The sequence below is a fragment of the Cyprinus carpio genome, chromosome B17 (assembly GCF_018340385.1).
Source record: "Cyprinus carpio isolate SPL01 chromosome B17, ASM1834038v1, whole genome shotgun sequence".
Taxonomy (NCBI): Eukaryota; Metazoa; Chordata; class Actinopteri; order Cypriniformes; family Cyprinidae; genus Cyprinus; species Cyprinus carpio.
In genome coordinates this window covers 20,740,961-20,757,103 of record NC_056613.1, presented here as the reverse complement: position 1 = coordinate 20,757,103, position 16,143 = coordinate 20,740,961, and the positions used below count along the sequence as shown (strand labels likewise).

General features: G+C 35.8%; 1 protein-coding gene across 4 annotated transcripts in view; it reads left to right on the top strand.

Moving 5' to 3' along the window:
* Positions 1-16,143, top strand: part of capn3a (calpain 3a, (p94)) — an 18,394-nt gene extending 2,251 nt beyond the window's left edge. For 3 of the 4 annotated variants that reach the window (XM_042742745.1, XM_042742746.1, XM_042742743.1), the window contains 20 exons: positions 3,700-3,769; positions 4,167-4,285; positions 4,375-4,508; positions 5,559-5,727; positions 5,895-5,978; positions 6,434-6,528; positions 7,816-7,893; positions 8,578-8,738; positions 8,889-9,058; positions 9,207-9,218; positions 9,386-9,594; positions 10,830-10,866; positions 12,155-12,268; positions 12,403-12,460; positions 12,550-12,614; positions 13,244-13,312; positions 13,402-13,480; positions 13,595-13,711; positions 15,023-15,081; positions 15,197-16,143. In XM_042742745.1, the coding sequence (XP_042598679.1) occupies positions 3,700-3,769; positions 4,167-4,285; positions 4,375-4,508; positions 5,559-5,727; positions 5,895-5,978; positions 6,434-6,528; positions 7,816-7,893; positions 8,578-8,738; positions 8,889-9,058; positions 9,207-9,218; positions 9,386-9,594; positions 10,830-10,866; positions 12,155-12,268; positions 12,403-12,460; positions 12,550-12,614; positions 13,244-13,312; positions 13,402-13,480; positions 13,595-13,711; positions 15,023-15,081; positions 15,197-15,223 (1,926 nt within the window). In that variant the 3' untranslated portion in view covers positions 15,224-16,143. The remainder of the gene's footprint in view (positions 1-3,699; positions 3,770-4,166; positions 4,286-4,374; positions 4,509-5,558; positions 5,728-5,894; positions 5,979-6,433; positions 6,529-7,815; positions 7,894-8,577; positions 8,739-8,888; positions 9,059-9,206; positions 9,219-9,385; positions 9,595-10,829; positions 10,867-12,154; positions 12,269-12,402; positions 12,461-12,549; positions 12,615-13,243; positions 13,313-13,401; positions 13,481-13,594; positions 13,712-15,022; positions 15,082-15,196) is intronic. The other variant, XM_042742744.1, reaches the window with a different exon arrangement.

Here is a 16,143-nt window from a genome sequence, read left to right as displayed (position 1 = left end):
CGGTAAAATCACATTGAATTACCATTGTGTACGAAATGTGCTATATAAATAAACTTGCCTTGCCTTGCCATTGTGAAATATAAAATCGAAATTGAGAAATAAAGCCAAATTTGTGAGTTATAAAATTGCAATTGCAAGAAAGTCACAATGAAATATAATTAAAAATGAATGGAAATAAAAGTCACATTGTAAGATAAAGTATAGTCACACTTGCGAGAAATAGACACATTGTACACATTGTGAGGTATAAAATCAAATACACAAGAAATATTTATACTGTGAAATAAAGTTACTGCAAAATATACAGTCAAATTGTGGAATATAAAGTTGCAATTGCCACAAAGAGTCATACTGTGAGATAAAGTTGCAATTGCGAGAAACAAAAAATTGCGATTGTAATTGCGAGAAACAAAAAATGAGGAAAAATTAATTCAGCAGTGAGATATAAAGTTGCAACTGCCTGAAATAAAGTCACATTGTGAGATAGTCACGATTACAAGAAATAGTCAAAATGTGCGATATAAAGTCAAAATTAAGAGAAATGAAAGTCACATTGTAACATACAGTATAGTCGCATTTGCAAGAAATTGTCACATTGTGAGATATAAAATTTACGAGAAATAAGTATACTGTGAAATAAAGTTGCAATTGCAAAAAGAGTCACATTGTCAGATAATGTCAAAATTACAAGAAATAGCCAAAATCTAAGATATAAAGTCAAAATTAAGAGAAATTAATGTCACATTGTAAGATACAGTATAGTCGCATTTGCAAGAAATTGTCACTTTGTGAGATATTAAATCAAATTCACGAGAAATAAGTATACTGTGAATTAAAGTCACAATTGCAAAAACTAATCACATTGTGGCATATAAAGTTGCAATTGCCAGAAAGAGTCACACTGTGAGATAAAGATGCAATTGTGAGAAATATTAACATTGTGAGCTATAAAGTCACAATTACGAGAAATAGTTACATTGTGAGACAAAAAAATCGCAAATGCGAAAATAAATTCATGCTGTGAGATATAAAGTCACAGTTATGATTAAAGACATTATAAGATACAGTATAAAGTTGAAATTGTGAGATAGCCATATTGTGAGATATAAAGTCGCAATTACAATAAATAGTCACATTGTGAGATATAAAATCATATTTACAAGTAATGGTCACGCTGTGAAATATAGTTGCAATTGCAAGTTACATCGTGGGATATAAAGTTGCTAAAAATGGTCACATTGTGAGATAAAAAGTGATTGCGAGAAATAGTTGTTGTGAGCTATTGTCAGGATTAAAGCGATAGCTCACCCAAAAATAAAAATTTGATGTTTATCTGCTTACCTCCAGGGCATCCAAGATGTAGGTGACTTTGTTTCTTCAGAAGAACACAAATTATGATTTTTAGCTTCAGACGTTGCAGTCTCTCAGTCTACAATGCTTGGCAATGGTAACAGAATCTATGAGAGAAAAAACATGCACAGAAAAATCCAAATTAAACCCTGCAGCTCGTGAGAATACATTGATGTTTAAAGACATAAAACGATCGGTCTGTGCAAGAAACTGAACAGTATTTACCTCTGATTCACGCAATGTCCGAACTGTTAGAACTCTTGTGAACGCGCTTCACAGCAGTCTGCATCATCTTCTTCTTGTTGCTTTATGGTGGATCGCAGACTTATAAGTGCATTACCGCCACCTATCTCTCAAATGGACCATTAGCACTCTATCTACTATCTCAATCAGGAGTGTCAATGGTTCACAAATACCTGCCCTCCCACCCGCTCCTGCCTCCTCCTCCTCTGTCGTCTGGCAGCCACTCTGCTCACCCTCAGCCCACCATCCGCACGGTGTGAGCTCCGCGGGACTGCCATCCTCTAGCATCGCCATGGCTGGAGTTTCCCTAGACTCTGCCTCCAGCCTCTAAGCTCTGAACTCTGACCTTGGCCCGTGGACCAGTCAGCTGCACCATGGCTCCTAGCTCCCTCCTCTCTGCCGTGGCCCGGCAGTCCACTAGCTCCACTGGGCTCCCTTGTCCCTCCGGCTCCACCTTGGTCTGGTGTTGACCATCCTGCACCTCAGGACTCCAATCCTCCGGTTTCACCTCGTCCCTCCGGCTCCGTCAGGCTCCTTCATCCCCTCGGCTCCTCCTCAGTCCTCTAATGCTCTGGCATCTGCTCCGCCTAGGACCTCCGGATCCTCCCCGTCGCCCTTGCTCATCGCCTCTCCGTTTTTGCCTCCTTCACCACCTGCTCTGCCACCATTGGTTGGACCCCTGGAGTCAACGGCCATTCCTCCTCCATGGCTCCTCCCTCCGTCAGCTCCACCGTGGGCCGCCGTTATGGCTGTGGTCCTGCTGTGCTCCTCCTGCTCCGGACCCCTCCTGTCTGCTCCCTGGCTCCTCCCTCCTTCGTCGCCTCCCTGTTCTCTGTCTGCTGGCCCACTCCCGGGTGTCCATCCTCCTACTGAGCCTCCTCCTTAGTTCCCACAGGTCTCCCCCCTCTGTTGTTCTACGGTGCGAGGATGCACTTTCCAGGAGGGGGGCCATATGTCAGGATTATGGACCTGTTTTGCCCCTGTTTCTGTTTCGGTGTTCCCATATTTGGTCATGTTCCTGTTCTCGTTGTCTCATTATTAGTTGATTCCCCGCACATGTCTGTCCCTTGTTAAGTTTAGTATAAATGTGTAGTCTGCCTCATGTTTCCTTGTTGGGTCTTGAACGTTTTCCTTGTGCTCTGTGTCTCCCTGTTGGATCATTAAAGACTCTCGTTTTGTGAAATCTCCACATCTCCTTGTTTCCTTGTTCCCTTGCTCCAGCGGATTGTGACAGCTATAAAGTCGCATATACGTAAAACTGTCGCATTATGAGATAAAAAGTAACAAGTGCAAAAAATAAATTCACATTGTTGGAAATAAAATTGCAATTGTGATAAATAAAGTCACGTGAGAATATAAAGTCACAATTGCGACAAATAAAGTCACACTGTTAGATACAACATAAAGTAGCATTTAAGTAGTCACAATGTAAGATAAATAGTCACAATTTGGGGAAAAAAAAATAGTCAAATTGTAAGATATAAATTTGGAACTGAGAAATAAAATCACAATTTTGAGAAATAGTCTAATGTGAAATACAAAGTCATAATTATGAGAAAAGTCACATAGTAAGACAAAGTAACTCATAATTGTTAAAAATAAACGTACAATCATTATATATAACAGGGGTGGTGAACGTCGATCCTGGAGAGCCACAGCCCTGCAGAGTTTTGCTCCAACCCTAATCAAACACACATGAACAACACACCTAATCAAGGTCTGAAGGGTTACTAGAAAGCTACAGGAAGGTGAGTTTTAATTAGGGTTGGAGCTGAACTCTGCAGGTCTGTGGCTCTCCAGGACCGGAGTTCGCCACCCCTATATATAAAGTCACAATTACAAAACAATAAAATTCACAAAGAAATACACTTACCATATTAATGTTATTATTATTTTTAATCTGAGGTGGAAACAGGTTTCCATACTTCTAACTTAAAACTTTGTGACAACTAGTCTGTCCATCCACTGATTCATCCATTCATTCAAAACATCAAAAATAATCAGAAACAGTATCAGTCTTTATACAGTATTTCTGAATCTGTGTGTAATATTTCTAAGCTCTTGTATCAATCATATACAAACTCTTTGATGATATGTGTCCTGCAGGAGATATGCGATAACCCACAGTTCATTGTCGGAGGTGCTAGCAGGACAGATATCTGCCAGGGAGACCTGGGTAAGATAACACTTTACTATATTAACACAATATGTTACAGACTGTTTACCTGATCATCTGGGGAGTGTATTTAGGGTCACAACTTCATGGCAGTGAGCACCTCTCTTTGGCCCCTATATGCAGACCTACAGTCCAGTGGGACCCCTACATATTGTGTTTACTCTGTTGGAAGGGAATCCAGCTAGCAGCGCTTCCTATTGTTGTGACCCTACATGGGCAATAAAAGAGACCAAAGACACAAAGGTTGCTAATACATAGAGTAGATTACCAACCTGGCATGTTGCCCTGGACAGTCTAAAAATGCTGTGATCAGCAGTGTAGGCCTCTGTTTTACTGCAATGGTACAATATATAAAAAATTCCCTATTGATGTAGATATTATTTTCTGTTCATTTTAGGAGATTGCTGGATGCTTGCAGCCATTGCATCCTTGACTCTGAACGACAAGCTGTTATATCGTATTGTACCTCAAGAGCAGAGCTTCTCTGAAGGCTATGCTGGAATTTTCCATTTCCAGGTCAGTGACATTTAACAAAATAGCTTTTGATTTTTATGTCTTCTTTAAATCTGATTTCTGTGTCTTTCTCTCTCTGTTTTCCAACTCAGTTCTGGCATTATGGCGACTGGGTGGATGTCGTCGTCGATGACCGCATTCCCACCTTCAACAACCAGCTGGTGTTCACCAAATCAGCTGAAAGGAATGAATTCTGGAGCGCTCTGCTTGAAAAAGCTTATGCTAAGTAACTATATCTATGCATGACATTTACTTCATCCATTCTGGAATTTGTCAGTCCTTCAAATTTAAAAGCTGGAACATCTTTTAAGATTTTATTGATGCAAAAGTATATAAATGCATGGGCCATTTTGGGGAAACTGTGTGATTTGTAAGTGAATATCATATTGTCCATTGTAAAAATACAGTTACAGCTCGCAAAGTAAGTCTACAAGGTTACGCTTTATTTTCAGGTAATATTATTAATGTATAATAACAGAAATAAGTACAGAGTAATTAATTAAATATAGGTACTTAATATTGGGTTAAGTTTAGGGTAAGGGTTTAGTTTTGGGTTAATTGCTTGTAATTATGCATAATTTACTATTATTAGTAATAATAACACATTATTAATACTATAGTGTCACATCAAAATTAAGTGTTACCAAAGATAATTGCATCTCACACTCAAGTTTATAACACATTTCTGATGTAATTTTGCCAGTCAAATTTATATCTTGTAATTCTGAATTAACATTCTCTAATTCTGACTTTTTAAATTAGAATTCTTAGTGCTTCTTTTAAGGGGTGCCTAATTTTTATGAATGAAAGGATCTCTCTGTACTACAAATTTCATATTAATAAATGTTTTGGTACATTCCATTTCTTATTCATATTAATACACAAAATATATCACCTTTTACATTTACGAAATGCATAATGACATGCAAATTGAATGATTATCAGATGGAAACAAACATTAGATGAAAATGCTGATATTTTAGTTTAAAACGTCCTCAAAAAGCATAAACACAAATGGCACAAATTTCTGAGAATAATTCTCAAGTAGCAGATATTACTCTTTAGCACAATCAACATTGTTCTTGTAGTATTTTATTGGGATTGTCTACTTTTTAAACTAGTAAGTAGTAAGTAACTAGTAACTGTATAAATAACTGAAGTACAGCAGGAATTTATTGTCATTAATTTGTGCACATAGGAAGTGAGGTATACTCTTCCAACACTTTCACACTTTGCCAGTAAAGTGTCTCAATGTAATTTATGTATTCCTATTAAGGCTTCACGGTTCCTATGAGGCTCTTAAAGGTGGAAACACTGCTGAGGCGATGGAGGACTTCACTGGAGGAGTGACAGAATTCTATGAGATGACGGAGGCCCCCAAAGAGCTGTACAAGATCATGAAGAAAGCTCTGCAGAGAGGCTCCCTCATGGGCTGCTCCATTGATGTGAGTCAAGCAGAAGAAGGAGGCTTAATGACCTGCGTTTATGGATAATATTCTGCTGTTTTATTTTGAAACACTATTGATTGTAAATATATACAAATATATTTTTTAATAAACACAATAACCTTTGGTCCAAATCCTACCATAAACCAACTGAATTTTTACCACAGTCCCTGGTTCCAGCTCGCTTTGAAACTCGTACTACAACAGGACTTGTGAAGGGTCATGCCTACTCTGTTACTGCTGTAGAGGAGGTAAACCTTCTGTTATTTGGTACTTTTACGATTATTCCTTTTTTAGTGCTGGGCAACAATTAATCGCGATTAATTGCATCCAAAATAAACGATTTTGTTTACATAATATATGTGTGTGTACGGTGTATATTTATAATGTATATATAAATACACATACATACAGTAAATATTTTGAAAATATTTACATTTATATATGTATATATATTTATATTCAGATAATTTATATTTTATATAAATATATTTCATATGTAAACATAACATATTTTTCTTAAATCTATACATGCATGTGTGTGTACTTATACATTATATATACACATTATGTACACAAAAACTTCTATTTTGGATGCGATTAATCGTGATTAATCGGTGTTCAGTACTATATCTTTTATGATAGTCGTGTTTTCAACTTAACTCTGAGCGTGTCTGATGGTATTTGGGATATTTTGTGTCTGCAGTGTAAACAGTCCCAGCAGAAGGAGTCTAAAGTTCGACTGGTGCGTCTGCGTAACCCTTGGGGTCAGGTAGAATGGAATGGACCTTGGAGCGATAAGTGAGTATCTGCTTATTCCTGAATTTAAAACTGTTAAAGACTATAGTGCAGAGTGCATCAAATTTAATATTAGGGCCGCACAATTAATCAAATTTCTAATCGCAATTACAATTATGAATGCCGCAATTACGAAATCGTTAAAAGCGGCAATTAATCGTTCAAAGTCCACTAATGTTATTCTGCATGCTTAAGACGTTTTTTTTTTCTTTCTACATGTTATCTTAAGGGTTTTTCCCATTATTTTAATTTTAGTTTTAGTATAACATTATAATACCATTCATATTTTTTACTTTTTTATAATTTAAAGAAGAAACCAATCTGATGTATAGTTGACATTTGAGGCTTAATACTATAGAAAAGCACGAAAATATGTTTAAGTTAGAGAGTTTTCAGCTTGTTTATTTTCATATAAAAATACAGCATGCAGTTGCTTCAAACCATGGCATAAACATCATTCAGTGTAAATTGTGATAATTACAATTTCAAGGGAATAATCAACAATTATGATTTTTGTCATAATCGTGTAGCCCTATTTAATATGCATATTGCAAAGACCACTTAAATTATTAACATGTTCAAAAGCTGTTGCACAAAATCTGTTCCATGCATTGTCATCTGATATAAGTTTTGCTAAAAAGTTTATACTTTTTTAAGGCATTTTTTTCTGTTAAATTCTTTATAAAGATATATTAGAGTAAACATTAGAATACATTTTTATTTTGTTAGTAACATTTCACAATGAACACTTTATGGACAAAAACAACGGGGATTTGCTTGAGTATCCATAAATAAATAAAAAAATTCAATGTTGTAAAGTAAAACAATATAGAGATATATTTAAAAAATATACAAAAATGGCAAAAACACACAACACAATTTTAACAACTTTAACTAAAATTAAAATGTAAAACATTTACTAAATCTATAATAATATTAGAGTTAATCTAAAATGCACTGTATGCATGAATTTAATTATTTATTATTTAGTTCATTATCATCAAAGACAAACAAATGTAGTCTTCTGAGGAATGTTTATTTGTATTTCTCTCAATAATAATCACTGTACTGTATGTATGTTTTTTATTACAGCTTATATTTTTTAACATTTATTTATTTTTACTTGAGTACGAGTTCCATATGTTATATGCAATTTTATTTTTTAGATTTTATTCAATAAACTCAAATAAACTTAAATTAAAAATGTAATTTGTTAGTCTTTACAGGTTTAAAAAGCAGATGTTAGTATACAGTTAATACAATCTTTTCTTCTTTTCTTTTTTTCTGCAGTTCAAAAGAGTGGGAAACCCTCTCTAAAGGGGAAAAAGAGAAACTTCAGCAACAGAACGCTGAAGATGGAGAATTCTGGTGAGTTGAAACAAGCAAGCAATCAAATCTTAATGATGAATTCTGAGAGTCATGTAGACAGCGTTGTGGTTACAAAATAAGGTCTTGACTTAGTCTTGACTAAGAATGAGCTGGTGTTGGCTACAACACTGAAATTTTAAATAGTACAGAAGCTGCTTGTAAAGGATATTTGTGACCCTGGACCACAAAACCAGTCATAAGGGTCAGGTTTTTGAAATAGAGATTTATACATTATCTGAAAGCTTGATACATAATATTTCCATTGATGTATGGTTTATTAGGATCGGACAATATTTGACAGAGATACAACTATTTCAAATCTAAAATCTAAAATCTGAGGGTGCAAAAAAATCTAAATATTGAGAAAATCGCCTTTAAAGTTGTCCAAGTTCTTAGCAATGCATATTACTAATCAAAAATTAAGTTTGAATATATTTACAGTAGGAAATTTACAAAATATCTTCATGGAACATGATCTTTACTTAATATCCTAATGATTTTTGGCATAAAAGAAAAATCTATAATTTTGACCCACACAATGTTTTTTTTGGCTATTGCTACAAATATACCCCAGCGACATAAGACTGGTTTTGTGGTCTAGGGTCACATTTGGTCTTTATTCACTTAGAAATGAAAAGAAATAGAAGAAGAGATAAAGTTGTAACTCTTGCTGTCAACCTATAGGATGTCATTTGAGGATTTTAAGAAAAATTACACCAAAATTGAGATATGCAACCTGACCCCTGATGCTCTGGAGGACGATAAATTACACAAATGGACAGTTTCTGTTAATGAGGGACGCTGGGTAAGAGGATGCTCCGCTGGAGGGTGCAGGAATTATCCAGGTGTGAATTAAAACTTTCTATTTTAATTATAATATTAATCTTACATAAAAATTGTATAGCAGCTTTCATTCATAAAATGCATCTAAAAGTGCTTCACAGGTTAAAAAAAAAGAAAACTGGCTTTAATATTATATGTATGGCCTCCTATAGACACATTCTGGACAAATCCACAATACCGCCTGCGTCTCTTGGAGGAAGATGATGACTCGGAGGATAATGAAGTGGCTTGCACTTTTGTTGTCGCTCTAATGCAGAAAAACAGGCGTAGAGAACGCAAGTTGGGTGCAAATCTCTTCACTATTGGATTTTCCATCTATGAGGTATCCAACAGAGAATATAGAGATTGTGTTTTTATTCTGTCAATAACAGTGTGAAATTATACAAATAGCAGCATTCATCACACACAGGGATATTTATCTGCTTGATAATGCATCCAACACACTTTTAACTCTTTCCATTTGTCCATAGGTTCCAAAGGAGGTATGGAAATGTGAAGATGAGAAATGTTTGGGCTCGAGGCTTGCAGTGCTTTCTCTTTAGCACTCCTAGTTCATTTGCACTTTTACTGGCATTTACCACTGCTTTATAGATCAAATATAAATATATTCTTTATGACTGAACGAATTCTGTGTTTCTCTGTCTGTCAGATGCATGGAAACAAGCAGCACATGCAGAAGGAGTTCTTCATGTCTAGCACCTCTAAGGCTCGTTCCAGGGCCTACATTAACCTGCGCGAGGTGACCCAGCGTTTCCGCCTGAGCCGTGGGGAGTATGTCATCATTCCCTCCACCTACGAGCCCCACCAGGAAGGCGAGTTCATCCTCCGCGTCTTCTCTGAAAAGAGAAATACGTCTGAGTGAGTGAGAGCAGAAGGGAAGGGGAGGGATGTACATTGATGTCTGAATACATTTTTCCTCACACTTTCATATTTTTTAGATTTTTAAGTGAAATCAAGTTTTTACTGGAAATTTACATGTATATATATATATATATATATATATATATATATATATATATATATATATATATATATATATGTGTGTGTGTGTGTGAAATATATATATATATATATATATATATATATTGGTTAAAGGGCCGTTTGCAAAGAATGCATTTTTGGATTCCAATGCACTGCTTTTTCATTGTTTGCACTCCCAGTTTTTGTCTTTTGTAACATTTTGTAAATGTGGCTCTCATTTCAAAAACTCATTCTGTGTAAATGACCCTGAAAACGTATGTATGGTTGCCCACTGAAGAACGTCTGAAACACCTGGTTTGAAAGCAGCTGTTACAGAAGTTGCTACTCATGTCAATTGGCTGCAAAAGCATTAAATGGGCATTATTTTATGTACAAAGGGGCATGGTTACAGTATCACATGAATACCAAGGTAACGTCATTGTTACCTGATTGAGTTCTCTATACAAGAGGGGATGGGAAACAGTTGGGAAAATGGGTGGACAAAACCACAAGGGCAAAAATTTTAACGACAATTTGATTTGTAGAGCTGGAAGAAATCGGCCCCAGTTCGAGGCTGTAATGGAATCTTTTTTAGGACAAGCACCAGAACATTTTGGGACCATCCGGTAAACATTTCCTTTCAGTTCCGACCCACTCTGAAACACAATTAAACTTCAGCTGCGAGAAAGACATGGACACACAAAGGACTGCCGAGGTTCTCCGAGGAATGCTGAAGAAGGAAGAGGAATCAGAGTATTTTAACAAGGATCATGTCCAGTGACCTAAATGTGTATTAACCACTGGCCCTGTGATAGTCAATGTAACATTAATCAAATTATACAGATAATTAACTCTTAATGATATATTAAAGTAATTATACTAACTTAAGGATTACTCACACAAGGTAAGTTTGAATAATTCCTACTAAAACAAAAAGTATGGTTATATGGCTGATATAAGCAGAATAACAATCGATCATTTGGCAATCAAAAGTGGCTGAAAATACAGGAAAGACATACTGAAGTATAAGCTCAAATATGAAGGAAAAGCTACATGATAAAAGGCTCCCCGAAAGCTCTTTGATGACCTGTGCTGTTAACTGTGGTGACCGGTGTTTGTTGGTTTCTTCTCAGGGAGATAGAGAACAGGATTGAAGCTGATCATCCAGTGGTAAGTACTTGATCATCTACAAAGACGTGCCTTTATTACAAATAGTACCAAACTACTAGCCCCTAAGTAGTACTTTGAACTCTTAAATGATCAAAGTGTATCTATGACAAGGATTCTACTAAAAAAAGGCTTCCCGTGGCTCAGTTTGCCCCAGGTTAGGGGTAAGCTGACAGCTAGCTTACCAATTCAGGCTGATATTTTGCTAAATGATTTGCATGTTTTTTTTTTATGTTGCTAAATATGACTTATATGCATTATAAACATTTTAAGACCTGGATGTATTTGCTTTGATTTAGCAGCCATTACATCTGACATACTAAAATTGGACCTTTTTGGGGGTTTTTCAAGTAAATGAGTGTCTTCCACTCCTCCCACGTGTTTCTCATTTACACTCCTTTACTGGAAGAAATGATGGGTGGTTCCAAAATATATGGTCACATGACAGGAAAAGTGTACAGTACCCAAGAAACAGGGGTGGGTCACCGTAACCACTCTCTCCTAAGAAAATAAATTAGAAAATAAAACTAACTACAATTAATACACGTTATAATTGATAGAGATGTGCATGAGTACTTCAAGTAACACTATTGAACGATAATGTAAACAGTGATCGGTCATGATTATGTGTGACATTTTCTTTTTTTTTTTTGCTGAATTATAAACTTAGTAACAACACAACTCTACAAAAATGAGTCAAATAGGAACCCCATTTAAATTTTTAGAATTAGGAAAAACTTCATATGAGCAGTCATACATAGGGTGCATTCACTCTAGAGCAAGAAAAATGAAGCGCAATTAAATGCAACCAACAGGCTCTTTAAATATAGAACATTAAAAAACATGAGGCCGAGGGCTATTTTCACAATGAAATTGTATGTACAAATACAATGGTTATTAGGCTAAAATCTGTTTTAACTTTTCAAGAATTGCACTTAGAAAGAGTTTTTCATGAATTTAATTTCATAACTTCTTTCTTAAAAAGGTTTACATAAATCCAGCCCAAGAATATCATGGAGATTAGGAGTGGATTTAGGGTGAACTCTTTTGATTGCAAGCTTGCTCTAACGAAAACAACCCTGAACACTTTAGCAACCAACTGGCAGGCCAATTTCACACAAGCAATTTTGGCTCATTCTGTCATTTATTTCTCAGTACTTTATTTGACTCTTACTGTCCAAGTAAAATCTGCATTAATTATTGAGAATCTACTAGTGATCAGATTCTTTGGCTTCTCACACATTAAGTTCAGTTCTCACGTATGTATTTTACAACTCCCATGTCTGATCAGCCGGCTCCGGCTTCGACTGGGGAAGAGAGCGAGGAGGACCAGCAGTTCCTGTCTATTTTCCAGCAGATCGCGGGGGACGTGAGTACTGGGGAGCCACTGAGCGCTGGGGGGAGTGTGAGTATGGTGGTGGGGTGGGGCCGGTCATTGGCCATGCCAGTGGTAACAGTGGTAACAGCCATATCCCGACAGTTATCTGTTGGCGTAACAAACAGCACACCTGACTTTCTGTTCATTCTTGTGTCTTGCAGCAAATGGAGATCTCAGCTAATGAGCTCAAAGATGTCTTGAACAAGGTGGTGTCTAAACGTACGTAGGCCTATCTTTGAATGATCATTACACTGAATGTTTGTGGTTTTTCTAAAGAATGTTTTCAAGAAAGACTCTGCCGTTTACAGAAAAGGACATACACACTGAGGGCTTCAGTCGAGAGAGCTGTAGGAGCATGATTGCCCTCATGGATGTATCCTTTGTATCAAGATTACATGATTTCTGTAAAGCCCCTTTAAAGGTATTGTCCAAAACATTTGTGACTTTATTGTTTACATCAGCCAATATGTGATTACAGCTTTGCAATGTTCCAATAGTTATTTATCGTTTTTAAAGATAAGCCTAAGCTTAGCCCTAGAATGCTACATTATTTCAAACATGTCGCTTAGGAATTCATATTCTCCCTAAAGTTAGGAATTTATATTCTTATGAACAGAAATGTCAATCAATAGAAATGTCAATTCAGGTATTATCACTAGTTTTGACATTTATCTGTTACGTATTGTTCAGAGATGAATATTACAGAAGGTCAGTGTAAAAATCAAATAATATTTCACCACACATTAATTGGTAATTTTTTTTTGTGTTTTGACCTTTCTATTCATCAATGAATCAATAATAAAAAAAGACATATTATGTTTTTTTACAGATATATTAAGCAGCATAACTTTTTTTAAACATTGATAATAATAAGAAATATTTATTGAGCATCAAATCTGCATATGAAAATTATTTGCATGTACATTAGCTTTAATTTCATAGCAGATGTGACAGACAGTGTACAATACTGCATGCAAATCTTTCTTAATCCTAATCGCACAGATGGATGGAAAAGGAAGAATTAATCTACAAGAGTTTAGACAATTGTGGAACAAACTCAAACAGTGGCAGGTTTGAAGTCTCCTCATTATTTTCTATATAAATGGCAATACTACTACTACTAATAAAAAGACTTACATTGACTTAAATGTTCTCCACAGGGAATCTTTAAGCAATATGACTTTGATCACACTGGCACTATCAGCAGCTACGAGATGAGAAACACCATCAATGATGCAGGTTAGACGGTTCTCATGTATGTCTACTGTTCATCTGTTCTCATATTGAAGAACATTTGTCTGTCTCTCTAATGGTCTTGTCACTGTTCACTCACATGTTTTGTGTGCCACTCAGGGTTCCGTCTGAATAACCAGCTATATGACATCATCACCATGCGCTACGCCAATGAAAACATGAATGTTGACTTTGACAGTTTTGTCAGCTGCCTTGTGCGACTGGAGGGGATGTTCAGTAAGTTGTTATCTTTTTCTTTAGCAAGTAGTACAACAAATCGGGTTACGCTTTATTTTAAGATGTCCTTGTTACAGTGTAATTATACATTTAAATACTGAGTAATATTAATTAATTACATATATTTACTATATGGTTAGGGTTAGGATTAGGGTTTAGTTTAGGGTTACTTGTATGTAATTATGCATAATTTATTGTTATTATAATAGTAAGTACATGTAACTTGTGTAACAAGGACACCTTAAAATAAAGTGTTACCACAAATAGTATATAGTAGATAGTACATTGCATCATTCTCAGGAAGTGGTGCCATTTAAACTGGATTTTTTTTTATTGTTTTTATCAATTTTCAACATTATTTTGCATCTGCATTATTAATTTTGTCATAGTAATTATAGGCTTTTTACAAGGCACAGTTTAATGGATAAATAATGCATTAAAAAGACAAAACCCACATTTGTCAACCCTGTTACATTCACAGTGTCTTCAGATTGAAGACATTACAAAAATGACAAAGTAGCGAGCAAATATTATTGCATCACACCACATTATTGGCAGTCGGAAATTTTGTGGGTTGTGGCAAGAACAGTATTTTTTTTCTGTAAAAATGTGCTGACTGATGGCTAAATTTTTCCTCATAACAGAGTTGACTATTGAGATAAAATACTAATAAATGTTTCTATTACACTTGATTTCAGAAAGACTGTTTATTAAATTAATGAATAAATAACCAAGCTTTGCGCATGACTCGGAGAGAGAGAGAGAGAGAGAGAGAGAGAGAGAGAGAGAGAGAGAGAGAGAGAGAAAACTATAAGAGAGAGAGAGAGAGAGATTTGTTTATTTAGGTTAATTTGTTGAAATATTTTATTTTTTATGTTATTAATGAGTTAATTAAATTTAGTGTTTTAATTTGTTAGTTTTTGGCCACTTTGTACTTAATTGTTGCCATGTTTTGGCCACAATGGAATGAACTACTACAATGTGGCAACAATTTAACTAAAACAAGGAAATCTCAGCATAACAGGGTTGAACAGAAAGTGTGGGGACAAAGAAAATGTACGTATTTGTTCATAAAATGTTTCAAATTACAGTTAAATTAGTTTACAAACTAAAAGTCAGGGGGAACACATACAGAACCACTTCCTGCAAATGACCCCAAAAAAAACAGTATGTACAGTATGTAAACAACTAAAGATTTCAGTGCGTTCAGGTTGAAACTTAATGTTCATTTTTACCAACAATTGATTTAAGACCCGTGTATGCTTAAATCATACATGCGTACTGTCTGAAGTGAACCTGTTCTCATTGTAGGAGCATTCCAGGCCTTTGATCAAGGTGGAGATGGCAACATCAGACTTAATGTACTGGAGGTAAGTTAACACCAGTTCATGATTTAATGTTTAGCATCATGACGACGCCATTTAAAACTGTAGGTTGGCTGATTGCAAAATGTTGAACTTCAGTGTTAAATTTCAATTTCTTCAGTGGCTCCAGCTAACCATGTATGCATAGACCAGCTATGGACCCAGGTGAGCCCGGACTCAACAAGGACCAGAACTACCACCTCTTACCTCAACACTCAATGTGCCAGACTACTGTTACCTCTTTCTCTGTACCTCAGCCCACACTGAACACCAGCTCTGGAAACTACACATCATTACTCCTCCTCTTCATTTCAGTTTTATATGGAGTGGCAAGAAGGGTGAAATGAGTGTTTCAGACCGACGTCACATTATTTTAGTCCGATTGCATAGGAAACGTTTTTGGGGGCGTAGCAACTTTTGAGGCATGTCGTAGTTGCTGGTTTTTTGTTGTAATTCATTCCTCAGAGTAGCTTTTCACATGAACTTTCAGTTCGAGAAAAACTACTTGAAATCTGGTCTGACCATTCACACTGAAACACAATCCAGATTTGTTCCTGATTTCACACAACATATGCATTAGGTTTGTGAAACTACACATACAAGCCTCATAGTTTTCACTTGGAAACTCTTATAATCATATTACCACTCTTTCTGATTCAGATTTCTTAAAAAATGTCTTTCCATCTTTATCCAGATATGCGCTACATACATCCCAGCATCCCATTTTTAATTGATAATAGCAAAATCCATTAAAAAGGTCCATCTGGGTGGTCCTTATTGTTTCAAATCCTGGTTGTTTGTGAGACATTTATGTTTGTAAGTTAACATGAAGAACCAGGTAAGGAAAAGAATATCAAAAATCACTAGAGGTGAATCATCAGGAAACAGCACAGATTTCATGACGGACGGAAACATTCAGGGTTTTTATTTCATTACTGTGGGTGTAGACATGGGTTGAACCTAGGCTTTTTTTTGTGTGTGTGTGCTTGACCCACATTTAACCTTTCGTTCAAATGAGTGTACTGACTTCAGCCGTTTACCAAAATAAATGTGTAGTTCTTGGTTGAA